This window comes from Aulonocara sp. 'chitande type north' Nkhata Bay, linkage group LG15 (assembly GCF_057382095.1).
Source record: "Aulonocara sp. 'chitande type north' Nkhata Bay isolate Kocher_YH1m ecotype deep benthic linkage group LG15, A_spYH_male_GT1.1, whole genome shotgun sequence".
Lineage (NCBI taxonomy): Eukaryota > Metazoa > Chordata > Actinopteri > Cichliformes > Cichlidae > Aulonocara > Aulonocara sp. 'chitande type north' Nkhata Bay.
Genome location: NC_141358.1, coordinates 22,780,277 through 22,799,457, shown reverse-complemented (window position 1 = coordinate 22,799,457; position 19,181 = coordinate 22,780,277). Strand labels below are relative to the sequence as shown.

Here is a 19,181-nt window from a genome sequence, read left to right as displayed (position 1 = left end):
GTGCAATAATAACAGTGTGCAATACACATACACTTATTCATAATTTTATTACTATTATTACTAATAACACTTATTAATTTAAGTTACTATATCGTGTTGTGTTGTACGTTTTTCCCAAGGTTATAAATGTCCAGTTACTTCAGTCTGGTGCACGTAATCTCGAAATCCCATCTTGTGCGGCTGGAAAGGCTGCCTTCCAGAATGATTGGTCGCTGCTTTGTCGACCCCAGTCAAACCCAGAAATCACTGACACAAGTTTGTTCTGTTAATTTGAAATAAATCAGTCTTCACAAACAGATTTTCTGAGGTTTTTTATTTGCCGTTGCAAAGACAAACAACAACACAGAGTACAGCAGCAGTATGTATTTCTTTAGATTAAGAATAAAAACAAGAATCGAATCATTTATAGAAACACCTTATCTACCTGCCACAGTCACAGAATACAATCAGAACATTACATGCAGCTGAGTATGTCTTGTATTACAAAATAATATGGAGACAAACACACTGAGATGCATCGTTCATTTCAGTTAGGCCTGTATAACAAAGAGAAGCACAGAATCTTAACATTTTCCATCACATTACTGAAGTCTGACAGACGCAGAAGGATCAGTCAGTGTCCATCAGATCTTCTACTTCCATATTTCACTGTCGAAATTTTCATCATTACATACCTGTGACATACAGCATGATGACAAACTCATTCACTCTCTGGACATTAGACTTCAACATGATATAGCTTTTGTGATCTTTGGGCATCAATGTAGCACAAACTAAAAGTGATAAACTGTAAAGACGTCCATGACATTACATTAACACCATTAGGCACAAAATGTGATTTATTTAAACTATAATGAACATGAGCATTGAATAAATAGAAGAATTTAACATGAAAACTGAACCTGAAGCTTCAGTTTGCTCTTTTTTTATATTATCTTTCCTATATGGAAATTTAAACATGCAGATGCATTTTGGTTTTCCACTGAAAATGTGATTTACAAATATTAGAGCTGTAAACATTTTTCAGAGATAAAAAGACAGAAAACACATTCTGAGTTTGTTTAGCTCAATGCAACAAAAACTCACCTCATTTTGATACGGCTGAACTTTTATTCCCTTAAAAAGACAAGAGAAGGAAACAAACTTAGCTTTCACAGAGAATATCCAGGTTTATCAAATCTTCCCATTTAAATGTGAATGTTCTCACCTGCCGATCTTGTCCAAATGTGGATGACCACAGCAGCTGTTATGAGTGTTGCTACACCCACAGCCACAATGATGAACCTCCACCAGCACCAGCCTGGAAAGAAAATAAAAAACACATTAAAATACTTTAAATATAGTTTTCTGTTCTTTTCTCAACAAAAGCCCCCTCAACAATCAAATGGAAGATTCTGGTTATGTTTAGATAAAATCTATGTTGCTGTAGATCTATAACATCATGAACCTGACTTCTCTTTTTGCTTCTGCCCCCATTACAACCTCTCTGCAGGATATTCCTCAAAGTGTATAAATGCAAATGACATCTTAAAACCACACAGAATAGTTTAGTCGTAACAGATGAAGTTATTGAAAGCGCTGAATTTTATGAATACAGGTTTACTTACTTTTGAATTCTCTGTAGTATTTAATGCTCCGTGTGGTTCTTAGTTTGTTTGTACTTGGGTAACATTTGTTCAAGTAGCTTGAGTCTCAAGTCTGTTTTGAGGTTATTTGGTTTAGTCTTTTGTTCTTTTTCCTTCCCTTCTCTGTCAAGTTCGTATGTTAGTCATTGTCTCAGTACTTAGTGTCCGCCATGATATGTTGAGCTAATCTCTATTGTTATTTAGATTGTGTTTAGTTTTTTTTGCTCAGACATCACACTCTCCCCCATTGAATCCATTATGACAGAACAATGTGAGCAAATATTAGATCAGCAGCCTTCAACCCCTCAGAAGTGATAAAGAGAGTCATTTTTTGTGTGGTGGTGCCTCGGGAAGAAGAGCTGCTGGGGTCTAGCGAGGAGTACGAACAGTTAGTAGCACTTAAGTCACACGGCCTGATTTCAGGGATTCAATAGCTATTAGATTCCCTGCCTGCTCATAAGGAACACAAGACTAGTGTTTCTCTATCATGATAACGTAAGCCTGATTAAACACAGAACAGTGCTGCTATTTTGTCTTTTGAGGACACTCTCAAAGTAAAAATCAGTAAATGAAATCTTAAAATCACATAGAACAGTTTACATTTCATAACAGATAAAGTTATTGTATGAACTGACTTGCATTCTCATGTGTTTCTTGATCAAATGATAGAATCCTGAAGATAAATTCCTGCACGTCTCCACCATGTGTCACTTGGCACTTCAACATCTCAGAACTCTTGGATGTGTAAATGTGATCAAATCTTGTAAAGATCACACTGGCTGAGCAGGCAGACTGTGACATCCTCAGGTCTTTGTTACCATAGAGCCACTTCACAGTGTATTTACATTCTTTATATGTGGACACAGAGCAGTTTAATGTCACTGTGTCATCATCCTTATGTTCAGTTACTGTTAAAGAAAAGAAAAGAGAACAAGAATAACATTTACAGTAATCATCACTGTAATTATAGTTATTGTAATGTTTCAGTTTGATGTTCTAACAATTTGAAAACATTATGATGAAATACTCACGGTTAACAACAGACAGCTCAGCTACAGAGTCTGAACCTTCTTTTTGTCCTGATTTGTTGAACCTTCTGCAGGTGTACTGACCAACATCCTCAGCTGTGAGCTTCTTTATAACCAGAGAACATTTTGCTGTAACACTCAGTCTGTCTGATTTATGTTTGGCCTCTTGGTGAATCTCCCCGTGTTCAAACAGTGTTATTGTTGCTGTGTTTGATTTACTGAAGAGCCAGTGAGTACTGTCACATTTATCTTGATCATCTGTCACATTTTCACATGACAAAGTGACCTCACCTTCATCCATGATAATAAACTCAACTGCTGCTGCTGTGAAGATAAAATCAAATCAACTGTGTAAACTTGACTTTTCTAATTTCATTTATAAATGTATTTGTATTCTTACCTGTTACTTGAAGCATTAGTAAAACTGATGAAAAGACTTTAATCCATTTGAACTGAGTCTTCATTGTCTGTCTTTCTCCTTCCTGCTTTTCACAAAAATGACAGTCACAGTCTCTGAAACAGAGCTTCATGTAGAGGCTGTGCTGACTTCCTGTGGTTATCATCTCACCACCTCACTGTAACTGTTCATAAAAATATAGAGAGTCCTTACTTTGACAATTTCAATTCTTAATCTTCTGTTGTTTATAATCATCATCTGAAGCAAACAATATTACAGAGGTCAGCGGTCACACCAGGCTGTCAATGACTCTGTAAATTTAAAATGAATAACTAACCACAGCCAAACAGTGCATTTGTCACAGTGATGTATTTGGTGCCTTAAAAAAGAGAAGATGATAAATGCGATTGTGTAAATACTTGTAGCTCTTATTACTTTTTCACCAGGATATGTTCTTATTTCGTTTTCAGAATTTATGCTGAGGAAGAGAAAACTTCAACAGAAATTGGCTGTTGATGTCTAAGAGTAGTCATGAAGTTAAGATGGCATTTCTTTGCTGTGACACATGTTTGTTCCTCATTGCATTATTTTCTTCTGAGAAATGAAGGGGAAGTGTTTTGGTGAGAATGTGGGTACAGCAACAGCAGCAGAGCTCTGATGGTGTTAACCTCTAATGATGGCCGGAGCAAAGTCAGAAACACAGATGCATCATACACTAAATGTCCTTTACACATTTTAAAGGTACACTAAGAGATAAATTGCATTTACTTTGAATTTAATGTGTGCATGTTTGCTTTTTTTTAATAGGTGAATTTAACTGGATTTCTGCACTCAAGCAAATTTAGAGCACAGCATAAAAGAAACTGTTCAACAGAGGGAAAGTCTACTATCAACAGAAAACGGTCTAGAAGTAACATTAGATTGTTGTTTATTTTCATAAGAGACTTTGACAAAGGTACCAGGTCCACAAATTACCCACTCCTGACTCAGGGAGTTAGTGATGAAGAATAACAATATAGCCACTGCCTGTGCTTTCAATGCTGTAAAACAAGCATGGAATAATTCACAGAATCTTGTTATCTGCCATCATCACAAAATACAATTAGAATATTCCATGCAAAGGATAATTTGTACAGCTGTGTGTATATTATAGGATTATATGGCGACATATTCTATGTTCTATTCAGCTTTATCACCTTTGGGATGAAATAGAGTGGAGACTCATAAGATCATAGATCATAAGATGGCGCCGGTGAGGTCGGCTGCCGTCACGACTGCTCCGACCACTTTTTCTTTGTCTTTGTTTTTTAAGTTAGTTTTCAGCGTTTCTAAATCGGCAAAATCATCACCATTGGGTACATTAGGTATGACAGTGACACTCTTGTTTCTATTGGTATACAATGTACTCACAATTCGAAGTTTTTAACTCCGGATCCGAGCTGGCCGAGTGAGATCTCGAGGGAGAACAAAGGGAAGCGGCGGCGGCCTAGAGGGAAGCGAGCCGGCGTCAGGAACAGGCTGAGAGCTCGTGCACACCGCACACCTCTGCCTAGCATCCTGCTCGCCAACGTCCAGTCACTGGAGAACAAGCTTGACGACCTCAGGGCCAGGATAAAGTTCCAGAGAGACATTCGGGACTGCAATCTCCTCTGCTTCACCGAGACATGGCTGAACCCAGCGGTGCCGGACCACGCCATCCAGCCGGCCGAGTTCTTCTCGGTTCACCGCATGGACAGGACACGGGACTCGGGGAAGTCAAGGGGAGGCGGCGTGTGTTTAATGGTGAACAACAACTGGTGCAACAGTGCGAACGTTGTTCCTCTCACACGCTCCTGCACACCAAATCTGGAACTACTGTCCATCATGTGTCGTCCTTTTTATCTACCTCGGGAATTTACATCGGTCATTGTAAGTGCCGTTTATATTCCACCACAAGCGGACACGGTCACCGCCTTATGCGAGCTGCATGAGGCACTCACACAGCACCAGACACAACACCGGGACGCTGCGCTTATTGTGACGGGGGACTTTAATAGCGCCAACCTCAAACGCGCAGCGCCGAACTTTTATCAACACATCACCTGCCCCACCAGGGGTGAAAGGACACTGGACCACTGTTACACTACGGTCAAGGACGGCTACAAGGCACAATCCCGCCCCCCGTTTGGCAAATCTGATCACGCCGCCATCTTCCTCATGCCAAAATACAAACAAAGGCTAAAACAGGAAGTTCCGGTTCAGAGGAAGGTCGCGCGCTGGACGGATCAATCGGTGGCCGCATTACAGGACGCACTCGATGACGCAGACTGGGGCATGTTCAGAAACAGCTCCGACGATGACGTCAACGTGTTTACGGAAGCGGTTGTGGGATTCATCGGGAAACTAGCGGATGATACCGTGGAGACAAAGACTATCACAACGTTTCCCAACCAGAAGCCGTGGGTGGATAAAACCATCCGCAACGCTCTGAGATCCCGCACCGCTGCCTACAACATGGGACTCATGACGGGGGACATGGACCCGTACAAAGCCGCGTCATATAACGTGCGGAGGGCGGTGAAAGAGGCGAAGCAGCGCTACGGGAGGAAACTAGAGTCACAACTCCAACAGAGTGACTCTAGGAGCCTGTGGCGGGGACTAAGGACAATAACGGACTATAAAGCACCAACAACCGGTATGACGAACGCGGCCGTGACTCTGGCAGACGAGCTGAACACTTTCTATGCTCGCTTCGAGGCTGCAGCTAAGGTCTCCAACAATGCTAGTGTTAGCGGCGCTAACGGCTGCAGACAGGAAGATACTGCCAGCACCGGAAACGTGCTCGTCATCTCCGAGCATGAAGTAAGGAGAGCCTTCAAGAGAGTGAACACCAGGAAAGCAGCAGGACCAGACGGCATCCCAGGTCGTATCCTCAGAGACTGCGCATACCAGCTAGCTCCTGTGTTCACTGAGATATTCAACATCTCTTTATCTCAGTCGGTGATCCCCACATGCTTCAAAGAGTCCATCATTGTTCCTGTCCCGAAGAAACCCCACCCTGCTTCTCTCAATGACTATCGCCCTGTAGCCCTCACCTCAGTAGTGATGAAGTGCTTTGAACGCCTGGTCAGAGACTTCATCATTTCTTCACTACCAGACACACTGGACCCACTACAGTTCGCTTACCGTCCAAATCGTTCCACAGACGATGCCATCTCTCATCTCCTCCACACATCACTCACTCACTTGGACACTAGAAGGGGGAATTATGTTAAAATGCTCTTCATAGACTACAGCTCTGCATTTAACACCATAATTCCCTCCACACTCACCACCAAGCTGGAGCATCTGGGACTCAGCTCATCTATGTGTCAGTGGATCTCCAACTTCCTAACTGGCAGACCACAGGCAGTAAGGATGGGCGGACATGTCTCAGCCTCCACCACTCTCAGCACTGGAGCCCCCCAGGGGTGTGTTCTGAGCCCCCTGCTGTACTCTTTGTACACATATGACTGTGTGGCCACTACCAGCTCCACCACCATCATCAAGTTTGCTGACGACACCGTCGTGGTGGGCCTGATCTCTGATAACAACGAGACGGCCTACCTGAAGGAGATTAGGAATCTGGAGAACTGGTGCCAGAGGAACAACCTCCTTCTAAACGTCAGTAAGACAAAGGAGCTGATAGTGGACTTCAGCACTAAGCAGGAGAGGAACTACCAGACCCCCGTCATCAACGAGTGCCCAGTGGAGAGAGTGGACAGCTTCAAATACCTCGGAGTTCACATCACGCAGGACCTGTCATGGTCCTGTCACATCAACACCGTGGTGAAAAAGGCCCGACAGCGTCTCTACCACCTCAGACGCTTGAGAGACTTCCAACTGCCCTCCAAGGTGCTCAGGAACTTTTACTCGTGCACCATAGAGAGCATCCTGGCGGGAAACATCTTAACCTGGTTCGGGAACAGCACCATGCAGGACAGACGAGCTCTACAGAGGGTTGTGCGGTCAGCTGAGCGCACCATCCGCTCCGAGCTCCCTGACCTGCACTCAATCTACAGCAGGCGGTGCCGGACCAAGGCCAGGAAGATCGTGAAGGACCTCAGCCATCCCAACAACAGACTGTTCTCTCTGTTGAGGTCAGGAAAGCGATTCCGCTCCCTGAAGACCAACACAGAGAGACTGAGGAGGAGCTTCTTCCCGCAGGCGATACGGTCTCTCAATCACACCACCACACAGTACTGACCCACACATATGGTTCTTACACACACACTGGACTTTCTGGACTTTGGTTTTGCACAACACTGGTCACTATATTCTTCATTTCCGGTTAATACTTGTACAGCTGCTGTTATTGTGTATATATTTATTTATATTTAGATTTCTTCATACATTCTTATATAGTTCTATATTGTGTATTGTGTATTTTGTTGTACAGTTATTTTATTTTCAACTTTAATTTATATATTTTATCTTATTCTCCCAGTTAAATTTACCCTTCATTCTAATTTGTGTTGTACAGTTATTTCATTTTTAACCTTAATTTATATTTTATTCCTTCCTAGTTAAATTTACCCTTTTTAATTTTTCATATTTATTTCCTTTCTTATTCATAGCCTTTTCCTTTTTTGTTTTCTTTAGGTCACGAGCAGTTGTCCAAGCATTTCACTACATATCGTACTGTGTATGACTGTGTACGTGACAAATAAAAATTTGAAATTTGAAATTTGAATTTGAATTTGAGACTCTTAGCCAGGACTTTTCATCAAACATCAATGTCTGACCTCAAAAATGGTCAAAAATTCCCAGAAACACTCTTAAACCTTGTGTAAGAATGCAGCGGGTTGCAGAGAGATGCAGAGAATCTTACCAAGGAGACCAGCATCCAGATAACTGAGCTGCAGGTGACTAAAGCGGCAACTTGACAAGGAAACTAGAGGTAAGTACAGTGAATGAACACAGAAACAGGATGCAACAATGCCTGGTTACCACCAGAGGTAGCTGACAAACTGGCAGAGAATAGATGACTGCGCTGGGCTTAAGCGCATTGTCATCAATGGATGGCAGGTGAGAAACCAGGGCAGACACAGGTAGACACAGGATGAGAGCGGAAAAACACCACACGCTTCCTCGGCTCATGACAATTTGGAGAGGAGAGCCGTGCGCTGGAGCATTCTGAAAAGTGTATTTTGGTAGTCAAGTTTCCTGTTGGTATCTGGATTACACCTTTTGAACAACATCTTTGTGATGCCCCTGATGAGGCTCAATATGTTAATACAGTGGGGCAAAAAAGTATTTAGTCAGCCACCAATTGTGCAAGTTCCCCCACTTAAAATGATGACAGAGGTCAGTAATTTGCACCAGAGGTACACTTCAACTGTGAGAGACAGAATGTGAAAAAAAAAATCCATGAATTCACATGGTAGGATTTGTAAAGAATTTATTCGTAAATCAGGGTGGAAAATAAGTATTTGGTCACCTCAAACAAGGAAAATCTCTGGCTCTCACAGACCTGTAACGTCTCCTGTAAGAAGCTTTTCTGTCCCCCACTCGTTATCTGTATGAATGGCACCTGTTTGAACTCATCATCTGTATAAAAGGTGTCTGGCCCATTGCTACGGGCCATTCGATCCCTATACAACCGTTGCAAGAGCTTGGTTCGCATTGCCGGCAATAAGTCGGACTCGTTCCCGGTGGGTGATGGGCTCTGCCAGGGTTGCCCTTTGTCTCCGGTTCTGTTCATAATTTTTATGGACAGGATTTCTAGGCGCAGCCAAGTGGCGGAGGGCTTTCGCTTTGGTGGCCTCAGAATCTCATCTCTGATTTTTGCAGATGATGTGGTTCTGTTGGCTTCATTGGGTGAGGGCCTCCAGCTCGCACTGGAATGGTTCGCAGCCGAGTGTGAAGCAGCGGGAATGAGGATCAGCACCTCCAAATCTGAGACCATGGTTCTCAGCCGGAAAAGGGTGGAGTGCCCACTCCGGGTCGGGGATGAGTTCCTGCCCCAAGTGGAGGAGTTCAAGTATCTCGGGGTCTTGTTCGCGAGTGATGGGAGAAGGGAGCCGGAGATCGACAGACGGATTGGGGCTGCAGCTGCAGTAATGCGGACGCTGCACCGGTCCGTCGTGGTGAAGAGGGAGCTGAGTGTAAAAGTGAAGCTCTCAATTTACCGGTCGATCCCTACCCTCAACTATGGCCACGAGCTGTGGGTAGTGACCGAAAGAACGAGATCGCGGATACAAGCGGCAGAAATGAGCTTCCTCCGAAGGGTGGCTGGCCTCTCCCTTAGAGATAGGGTGAGAAGTTCGGCCATCCGGGAGGGGCTCAGAGTAGAGCAGCTGCTGCTCCACATCGAAAGGAGCCAGCTGAGGTGGTTCGGGCATCTGACAAGGATGCCCCCTGGGCGCCTCCTGGGTGAGGTGTTCCAGGCATGTCCCACCGGGAGGAGGCCCCGGGGCAGACCCAGGACACGCTGGAGAGATTATATCTCTCGGCTGGCCTGGGAACGCCTTGGTATTCCCCCGGATAAGCTGGAGGAGGTGGCTGGGGAGAGGGAGGTCTGGGCCTCTTTGCTTAGGCTGCTGCCCCCGCGACCCGGCCCCGGATAAAGCGGATGAAGATGGATGGATGGATGGATGGATGGATGATAATCTCCTTCGATCTGGGGCTTCACGCAAGATCTCATCCCGTGGGGTCAAAATGATCATGAGAACGGTGAGCAAAGATCCCAGAACCACACGGGGGGACCTGGTGAATGACCTGCAGAGAGCTGGGACCAAAGTAACAAAGGTCACCATCAGTAACACACTACAACGGCAGGGAATCAAATCCCGCAGTGCCAGACGTGTTCCGCTGCTGAAGCCAGTGCATGTCCAGGCCCGTCTGAAGTTTGCCAGAGAGCACATGGATGATACAGCAGAGGATTGGGAGAATGTCATGTGGTCAGATGAAACCAAAGTAGAACTTTTTGGTATAAACTCAACTCGTCGTGTTTGGAGGAAGAAGAATACTGAGTTGCATCCCAAGAACACCATACCTACTGTGAAGCATGGGGGTGGAAACATCATGCTATGGGGCTGTTTTTCTGCCAAGGGGACAGGACGACTGATCCGTGTTAAGGACAGAATGAATGGGGCCATGTATCGTGAGATTTTGAGCCAAAACCTCCTTCCATCAGTGAGAATTTTGAAGATGAAACGAGGCTGGGTCTTCCAACATGACAATGATCCAAAACACACCGCCCGGGCAACAAAGGAGTGGCTCCGTAAGAAGCATTTGAAAGTCCTGGAGTGGCCTAGCCAGTCTCCAGACCTCAACCCCATAGAAAATCTGTGGCGGGAGTTGAAAGTCCGTGTTGCTCGGCGACAGCCCCAAAACATCACTGCTCTCGAGAAGATCTGCATGGAGGAATGGGCCAAAATACCAGCTACTGTGTGTGCAAACCTGGTAAAGACCTATAGTAAACGTTTGACCTCTGTTATTGCCAACAAAGGTTATGTTACAAAGTATTGAGTTGTATTTTTGTTATTGACCAAATACTTATTTTCCACCCTGATTTACGAATAAATTCTTTACAAATCCTACCATGTGGATTCATGGATTTTTTTTTTCACATTCTGTCTCTCACAGGCCACCAAAGCGAAAGCCCTCCACCACTTGGCTGCGCCTAGAAATCCTGTCCATAAAAATTATGAACAGAACCGGAGACAAAGGGCAGCCCTGGCGGAGCCCATCACCCACCGGGAACGAGTCCGACTTATTGCCGGCAATGCGAACCAAGCTCTTGCAACGGTTGTATAGGGATCGAATGGCCCGTAGCAATGGGCCAGACACCCCATACTCCCGCAACACCTCCCACAGGACACCCCGAGGGACACGGTCGAATGCCTTCTCCAAGTCCACAAAACACATGTAGACTGGTTGGGCAAACTCCCATGCACCCTCAAGTATCCTGGAGAGGATAAAGAGCAGGTCCAGTGTTCCGCGACCAGGACGAAAACCGCATTGTTCCTCCTGTATCCGAGGTTCGACTAGCGGACGAACTCTCCTTTCCAGCACCCTGGCATAGACTTTCCCAGGGAGGCTGAGGAGTGATTATCAGTGGTCTTGTATGTCTTCCATTTTCTGATGATTGCTCCCACAGTTGATTTTTTCACACCAAGCTGCTTGCCTATTGTAGATTCACTCTTCCCAGTCTGGTGCAGGTCTACAATACTTTTCCTGGTGTCCTTTGAAAGCTCTTTGGTCTTGGCCATGGCAGAGTTTGGAGTCTGACTGTTTGAGGCTGTGGACAGGTGTCTTTTATACAGATGATGAGTTCAAACAGGTGCCATTCATACAGGTAACGAGTGGGGGACAGAAAAGCTTCTTACAGAAGACGTTACAGGTCTGTGAGAGCCAGAGATTTTCCTTGTTTGAGGTGACCAAATACTTATTTTCCACCCTAATTTACGAATAAATTCTTTACAAATCCTACCATGTGGATTCATGGATTTTTTTTTTCACATTCTGTCTCTCACAGTTGAAGTGTACCTCTGGTGCAAATTACTGACCTCTGTCATCATTTTAAGTGGGGGAACTTGCACAATCGGTGGCTGACTAAATACTTTTTTGCCCCACTGTATGTAAATATGATCTCTGTGACTGAAAACACTACAGTCAGAGATGCTATAAGAGAAAGGCTTTATTGATAATGAAGGAGGAAAACCATTTAGGCTTCAGTCTATTCAGCTCAGCCGTACTGAACCGCAGAGCCAATGAAAAAGTGTAACTGTAGACTTTTGTGCTACCATACACTCCTGTTACAGTGTTGAGAAGTGCACTATAAATACCGAATAATCCTAATAATGGATGTGTCACAAAAATTAAATGCATCTTTTAATCCACTCCTAAACATTGAAAATAATTCACAATCACAGATTTTATTATATCATTAACATTTTAAATTTGACATGAAACACTGTGTTTATAAATGCTAATTTACATCCTAGAGGTTCACAGACAGTTTTAAATCTATGACAGTTTTTTAGAGCAGGGCACCATTAACTTTTATATATGTAGTGTTTCATGTCCACTGTAAAAGTGTTACTGCATGAATGTAAATATATTACCACCCCTGCCTACACATGCAGTGAAACCATATCAATATTGCTATTATGCCAATACCATTAGTCACTGGGATTTTAAGTCTCTTGGGATTGGGATCAAAAGTCTAATGGAAAGTGAAAGAGAAAGTTTTTTTGCTTTTTTGTTTTTGCTTTGAGCGGCGCAGCGGTTCGGCTTGTTCTGGATTCGATTGTAGTGGGAAATGAAGCTCGTCCCGGTGTTTGTGATCCTCGCTCACAGTAAGATCAGCTGGTCCTTGATTCATGATGTTTAGTGTAAAAATATATCAGCTGTTTAAATAGGAGTAAGAGCTTTCTGTCTCCCTCCTGCTGCTCCGCTCCGGTTTTTGTATCTGATTTAGAGCAGCTGTTCACAGGAGAGGGAAACGGAGAACGGCTTACATATGATCAAACCTTCAAAAACAAACTGAAATGATTGCTCAGAATTACTGAGAAGTTATTGATACAAAAAATCAGCTGTATTATTATTATTATTATTATTATTATTATTATTATTATTATTATTATTATTATTATTATTATTATTAAAATACATATTTGGCACAGGCCTGCTGGGTCAGTATATAGTGCACAAAGTAAGCTCCTTAAAGACTGGATGATCTGCTTCTCTATGTGTTTTTTTAGGTGGTACTCTTGTCTGTATAGTGTATTTGCCATACTGACTTCAAGAAATAGTGGGAAATCTCACACGTACCAGACTTTTTCCCCTGTTGTGTGCAATTCAGTGAGTTATTTCTGTTTTTGTTGGCTGCATTGTCAGTCGCTACAGAACAGAGGTCACGTTTTAATGCTTCTACTCATGAACTCTGGTGAACATGGTGAAGTCAGAATTACTTTCTCCAGCTTTGTCTTCATAATTAAACGTCTGTGACTGTTTTGACAGTAAGACAGGTTTACAGCCTGCTCCTCCTCAATGAGACATTTAATGCACATTACTGTGATCACTGTTTGCTTTAGCCGCATACTGTAAGACAATGATCAACACTGATCTTTGTCATGGAACCAAAAGTCAGATCTGTTTTCTGGAACAGAGCCCAACTGTTCTTCAGACCCAGGAAATCAGAACAGCTCAAGATTCCTATGGAAGTTCACCCACCCAGATCATATTTACAGATGGGAATTGATAAGAATTTACCTGTTCTGATTCCATTATTGATTCTTATTGGCTGCACTCTGAACAAACCTTTTGTAAACCAGTGTGGCTGTTTTTGTTGTACCATTGCTGCTCTTGCATGCTTTTTTCTATCTGTCTCTGTCTGACAGCAGAGTCTGTTTTTTGCAGTATACTTGGGTATCCACTGACAGCAATGTAATGTCATGCCAAGAAAAGCACTTCTCTGTAGTGATCACTGTTATTTGTGATTGAACTGATGTAATTTCATGACACGTCACAAAGTCAGAGTCTGTCTCAGCACTGAATTTGTGGTCATTTATTGGTTTGAATAACAGTAGGAAAAAGTAGCAGAATGCAGTTTCTCTGGAAGGACCTTGTGTGGGTGGGTGAGGTTGGGTGATGTTAAAGCTTGTTTGTCCAAATATGCCCTGGATTCAAGATTCAAGAAGTTTACTGTCATGTACACAGCAAAACACAGTAGTTGCACAGAGAAGTGAAATTCTTCATTTGTGGGTTCCCTTCACACAACTAAATAGCAACTAACTAAAATAAAGAATAAACGTAACTCTGAGCATAGAAAATAATAAATAACGTAAAACAAGTGATATGTTTGCATATGATAAATATGCAATAATAAGATGTTTATATTGTATGAAGTTGTGTTATGTTGTATATAAATGTACAAAATTGCAAATTTACAGGTTAAAGATAATTACAGTTCAACAATCAGTCAGTGATTCAGTAGCCTGATGGCCTGTGGATAGAAACTGGTTTTTAGTCTGGTTGTCCCTGCTTTTACCCTCCTGTAATGCTGCCAGATGGCAGGAGTGTGAACAGTGTGGGTGGGTGCGGTCCTTGATGATGTTGTGTGCCCTCTTCCTGACCCGAGTGTTGTAAATGCCCTGTAGTGGTTCCAGTTCTTCTCTAATTTTTGCATTCATTTTTCATACTGAAAGAAACATTTCTGAAAAGTCAGGTTCATTCATCCACACATTTAATTCCTATAATATTTTGACTATTTTAGGTTGAAGCGAAATGGAAGCAAAAAAGAAATTAAGCAAGAAATCCCCCCCCCCCCCCCCCCCCCCCCCCAAAAAAATAAAATAAAATAAAATAAAATAAAACAAACTGAGCATTGAAACCAAACTGGATTGTAGAGACTTGTACAGACAGACTTTATCTTATTAGATGCAGATAGTTTTCTTCTCACAGTCATGTAGGCACCAGCCTGAGATGAAGACACAACGTGCATCATAACTATTAACACAGCTTACAGTGAGTTGTTTTCCATCCGCACACTACAAGGTTACACACACACCAACAGTACACAGAAGTTAAATAAGGTGAAACACAAATTTTTCCCTATAGTGACAGAGAAACAAGAAAACTGGATGTACTTATTGTTTGTTAGTTAGTGAGCCTGATCTGGATCTCCTCGCCTCTAAATATGTGTTTTCTGTGGAACAGAAACTGAGTGAACATGTTTCTGTATCCCCAGTTTCCCAGCATGCCTCAGGGGTGGAGGTGGAGGTCTATGAGGGGGAGGACTCTGCGCTACTGCCCTGTCAGGTTCCTGCTCCTTTATTTAAAGACGATGTAGTTGTTTGGAGACGTGATGATCTGAATCCTGCAATCATCCACACTCTCATCAAGGAACACGATGACATTATAAACCAAAACCCTCGTTACACCAGCAGAACATCAGTCCAGAAGGAAGCCCTGCAGACTGGAGACCTGAGCCTCACTCTGAGAAACCCTACAGTCTCTGACAGTGGAACCTACATCTGCACCACCCGCAGCTTCGGAGAGGACAGGAACACAACTGAAGTACAGTTGAAGGTCAAAGGTCAGGCTATGAAAAGTGTCTTTGCCCATCAACAGTGACCAGAGCTGATGAAAAAAACTACCCAACAACAGTAATAGCCTGACAAACAGTTTTCAACCAACTGCAACGTTTATTGAAGGTTCCCTCCAGAAAAGATGTCATCATGCTTACCTCTGAATAAAAGAGGTAAGCGTGATAAAAAGTAAAAAACAAAACAAAACAGTAGCCTTAGGAAAAAAAACAGAGTAGCAGAACATTTAATCTTGATCATTTAATGCGTTTTAATAATTTACAAATCAGTGTTCATCGATATAATATACAAACAGACAATATACATGTCTGATAAGTAAGCTAGAAGTTTAGACAAAAACATGCCAGTCCTTTTTCTTGCTGGCAGTCAAAACAACAAAACAAAATAGGTCCCAAAGTGGAATCCTGCAGGATGCCACATTTCCCCATCGAATCTAAAAAATCATTTTTTAAAATTTCAGAAATCTAAAATACTGCTGGAACAAGTGAAACTACTGTGGGTGATGTTCAGGTTGCTTGTGTTTTTTACAGGACCTTCTCCAGTCTGGGTCAAAGTTGTCCCAGCTGTCCTGATTCCCCTGGTTCTCTTGGCTGCTGCTGTTGCTGTCTTCATGAGCCTTGTATATAAAAGGATGAAGAAAACTGCAGGTAGTGTGTGTGTTTGTGTGTTGCAGACCTGGCCAGCTCCTGTGGGGATGTTGAGAGTTTCAATTTAAAATCTGATGACACGTACTGGTACTGACTTTCAGGAACAATGGAAATGTGCAGAGCTTCAGTAACTACAGAGCGATACTATGAAGATATGGGAAATAGTTGTTGATGCTAGGCTAAGAAGAAGAGTGTTGATCAGTGAGCAGCAGTAGGACTTCATGCCAAGAGAGAGTGCTATAGATGTGGTGTTTGGTGTACGCTGTAAGAGGCAGATGATCCATTTTGAGACCCCTAAAGGAAGAAGACTAATTTATACCCACAAGCTCTGCCTTCAGTTCCTCACTGATGTTGTTTACAGTTTTGTTTCTCAAGTTATGAATGTTGTCCGTGCAGTTGCCTTCACAAGAACAAAAGCTGCCCTTGATAAGAAGCAAACATATTCATGGAGGAATGCTATACTGATAAAATCTCCTACAAGAGGTCAAAGACATGTAGAATGAAGTGGGAAAATTTTTTTTTTTTAAACTAAAAAAAAAAGAAGACATCTTTAAGCTTGAATGGAGAAGACAGACATTTTCTGTCAGATATCAATAAATCCAGCACCAGTCAGGCATTATATGTATCCTATACTTTTATCTTCACACATAAAACCTGAATATATGATAGGATGAATTAACACATTGGTTATGGTTCTTTCATTTTGTTTTTTTTTTACATATCTGATTAACAGATTTTTGGCACGCCTTTCCTGAAACAGTCTTCCCACAGATCTCTATCCCCTCCCAGTCTTCCGTGCAATAGGTGATTATGTGAGCTCCACTAAGCCACACAGCCTGCTGTTATCCACATTATAGAAAGACGTTTCTTTTTTTTTATTTTTTTTTTTAAAGTGATTTACTGCTGCTGTTTGCTACAGTTGATGTTCTTCTCTGCTCTCTCAGTTTGCCAGCTCAAAGCAGTGGATGTGACAGAGGGTGCAGAAAGTGTCCTGCACCTGAGAGAGGACATCATAGTGGAGTGGAAACGTATCCAAGATAAAGAAGTCAAGGCAATCGTATATGAGCAGGGTCGGACACAGCATCATAAAAACAACAAATCGTTCCGACGCCGCACAGAGATGAAGAAAGACCCACAGACTACAGGAAATGCCAGTCTGACTCTGAGAAATATTAGCTGTGAAGATGGAGGTGTTTACATCTGCACCGTCTGCGACAATGAGGGAAAGACCCTGGAGCAGCAAGTGGTGGTGCTCTTGGTTCATGGTCAGTATAAGAGAATTTGACCTAAAAGCTCCTGCTGAACACATTCATGTCCATTAGTAATATTGACAGTTATATTTCTGTGAAGGTTAGTGACCTCACATGAAAATGCTGTTAGTGTGATAAAAACACAAGAACTGATGTATACTTTGACAGAAAATAAAAAGAGCAGTCACCTTAATCGGAGTCATGTGACTTCATGCATTTACCAGGACTCTGTGATCTGACTCACTGTTGTGTTTCTCCTCTGCAGAGGGATGGCTGAAAACCATCAGAGGTTTGTTCCACATTGGCACAGAAAACAATGAAGACTCCGCCACTCCACTTTCTCTTCTTCCAAAGTAACTCTGTTTACTGCAGTCAGTATGAGTTATCTGAAGCTTTTGGTTGATTGTTGCTTTGATTATCAGAGAAACTACTGTTTGATTTCTTCATTCAACCATTTCTATTTACACTCTGTAGACAGAAAGTGTCTTCTGTGGTCTGTGCACTACATTTTGGACTGGCTGTATTCTCTTGACAAGAACAACTTGTTACTTTAACTTATCCAAAACATTAATTTGCCTTTATAGGCTATAGTGTGAGTGTGTGTGAACAGATAAAAATGCTCAGATTAGAGCACTGCAGAAATGTGTGTGACTGGTAGAATAATGACTTGTAGTAGAAAGCTATTTAATGCTCAACTTGAATATAGGAAGGTTCTGTATAAGTACCAGTTCACTATGCATAAATGCACAGGAAAGCTCAGATGTCCAAGTTTTCCAACAGCACTTGAACAAAGCTTGAACAGTCAGAGTCTTAAAAGAGGATTTTTAAAAGAAAGAAAAGTCAGTAGATAATAATTGATACTAAAAAGACCAACAGCGCCTCCTTCAACTGACACATTCCAACAGACAGGCACACAGCCCCGCCCCTCACTAGCAGCTAAACAGTGAGGTTTCAGCAGTGAGTAAAGCTCCTGTTTTAATAGTGTTGAAATATTGAAGAGTTAACATAAATGTTAACCTGGCTGCTCATTAGCAATTACCTGATAGCCACTTTACCTGTCTGTTTTGTTAAGGTAGTGGCTATGGCTACTAAATTAGATCATTTTTAATAACAATATACTATATAATGTTAAAACTGCACACAAATATATTGTAACCTGTGTGTGTCTGGTAACCCGTGCACACATTTTTTACCAATCTGTAAGTGAAAGAAAAGAATGTCACAAATATTTGTAGACATTTGTATCCACAGAAAACCTTTTAGCAGTTAGTCATCACATCTGTGTAAAATCTGTTTGAGTCATTCATGTTTAATTAGTTGGTGATGTGTCAATTTTTAATAATAGTTACACAAAAATCACTGCACATGAGTTGTATGGGTCATTTTTGCACATTTGTTACTAGCCTAATTCCTCTCTGTATGGCTCTTCATCCCCAAAGCAGCCTAAAGTTTTGTGTTTAAGTGTAAGAAATATTCTATAAGATTGAGAAAACAAAAACTGATTGAAAGACTAAAGTGCTTCATGTTAGGGTTAAAAGACAAACGGGATAATTAACAAAGATACTAACAACACAAACTGTGCACATTAATTTATAAAATATATGTAAAAAACTGCGAATGGGGAAAAAATGGCAATGAATTGAACCATTAAATGTTGGACAAGGGTCATATAATTGGCTATTCATTCGAGGCTATGCTCCTTTTTAATCAGTGGAGTAGATATGGACATTGTTTAAAAAAAAAAAAAAAGGTCAATGACTCTAACTGAAGTACTATGTAGCTGTCACGGTTCTGTGTCCGTTGGACCCAGTATTTTGAGTTTATTATGTTTTGGATTAATTTTGCATCATGGATTGTTTTCTTGTTCTCTTGTTGTGCTTGTGATGATTATTATTTGAGTTTCATGTTTCTGTTATCCATGTTTTAGGAATTGTGGTTTCTTGCATAGTTCAGTTCATTTTTCAGTTAGAAAAAGCATGAAACTTGTTATCAGAGGTAGAGATTCCTAACAAAGAGTTTTGCACTTTCATTTGATAACACATACTGTTTATGTATATTTAACATCACATGCTGACACAAAGGATTATGGTATAACTATAATTAACACAGCTTGTGTAGTCTTTAAATAGATGAGTGTTTTTAAGAGCACATTATTTTTTC

General features: G+C 41.9%; 2 protein-coding genes across 2 annotated transcripts; one reads left to right on the top strand and one right to left on the bottom strand.

Annotated features, from left to right (window-relative positions):
• Positions 1-417: 417 nt before the first annotated feature.
• LOC147313072 (uncharacterized) lies at positions 418-3,216 on the bottom strand. The gene is made up of 6 exons (XM_086264047.1): positions 3,054-3,216; positions 2,657-2,977; positions 2,261-2,533; positions 1,208-1,300; positions 1,087-1,116; positions 418-674 (listed from the first exon to the last, which is right to left on the bottom strand). Exons 1-5 carry the CDS (start codon positions 3,214-3,216, stop codon positions 1,088-1,090), a joined length of 879 nt encoding a protein of 292 aa, XP_086120173.1. The 3' UTR covers positions 418-674; position 1,087.
• Positions 3,217-12,336: 9,120 nt separating this feature from the next.
• LOC147313071 (uncharacterized) lies at positions 12,337-17,535 on the top strand. Its single transcript, XM_086264162.1, has 5 exons — positions 12,337-12,373; positions 14,767-15,114; positions 15,655-15,774; positions 16,716-17,036; positions 17,287-17,535. Exons 1-5 carry the CDS (start codon positions 12,337-12,339, stop codon positions 17,376-17,378), a joined length of 918 nt encoding a protein of 305 aa, XP_086120288.1. The 3' UTR covers positions 17,379-17,535.
• The last annotated feature ends 1,646 nt before the right edge of the window (positions 17,536-19,181 follow it).

Excerpts from the sequence above, each read along its gene's own strand:
- LOC147313072 (XM_086264047.1), bottom strand. The coding sequence starts at position 3,216 with ATGATAACCACAGGAAGTCAGCACAGCCTCTACATGAAGCTCTGTTTC. Across the intron at positions 2,978-3,053 it reads ACTAATGCTTCAAGTAACAG|CAGCAGCAGTTGAGTTTATT; the intron begins GTAAGAATACAA and ends TTATCTTCACAG. Across the intron at positions 2,534-2,656 it reads TGAGCTGTCTGTTGTTAACC|TAACTGAACATAAGGATGAT; the intron begins GTGAGTATTTCA and ends TTTCTTTAACAG.
- LOC147313071 (XM_086264162.1), top strand. The coding sequence starts at position 12,337 with ATGAAGCTCGTCCCGGTGTTTGTGATCCTCGCTCACA. Across the intron at positions 15,115-15,654 it reads AGTACAGTTGAAGGTCAAAG|GACCTTCTCCAGTCTGGGTC; the intron begins GTCAGGCTATGA and ends TGTTTTTTACAG. Across the intron at positions 15,775-16,715 it reads GATGAAGAAAACTGCAGGTA|TTTGCCAGCTCAAAGCAGTG; the intron begins GTGTGTGTGTTT and ends CTGCTCTCTCAG.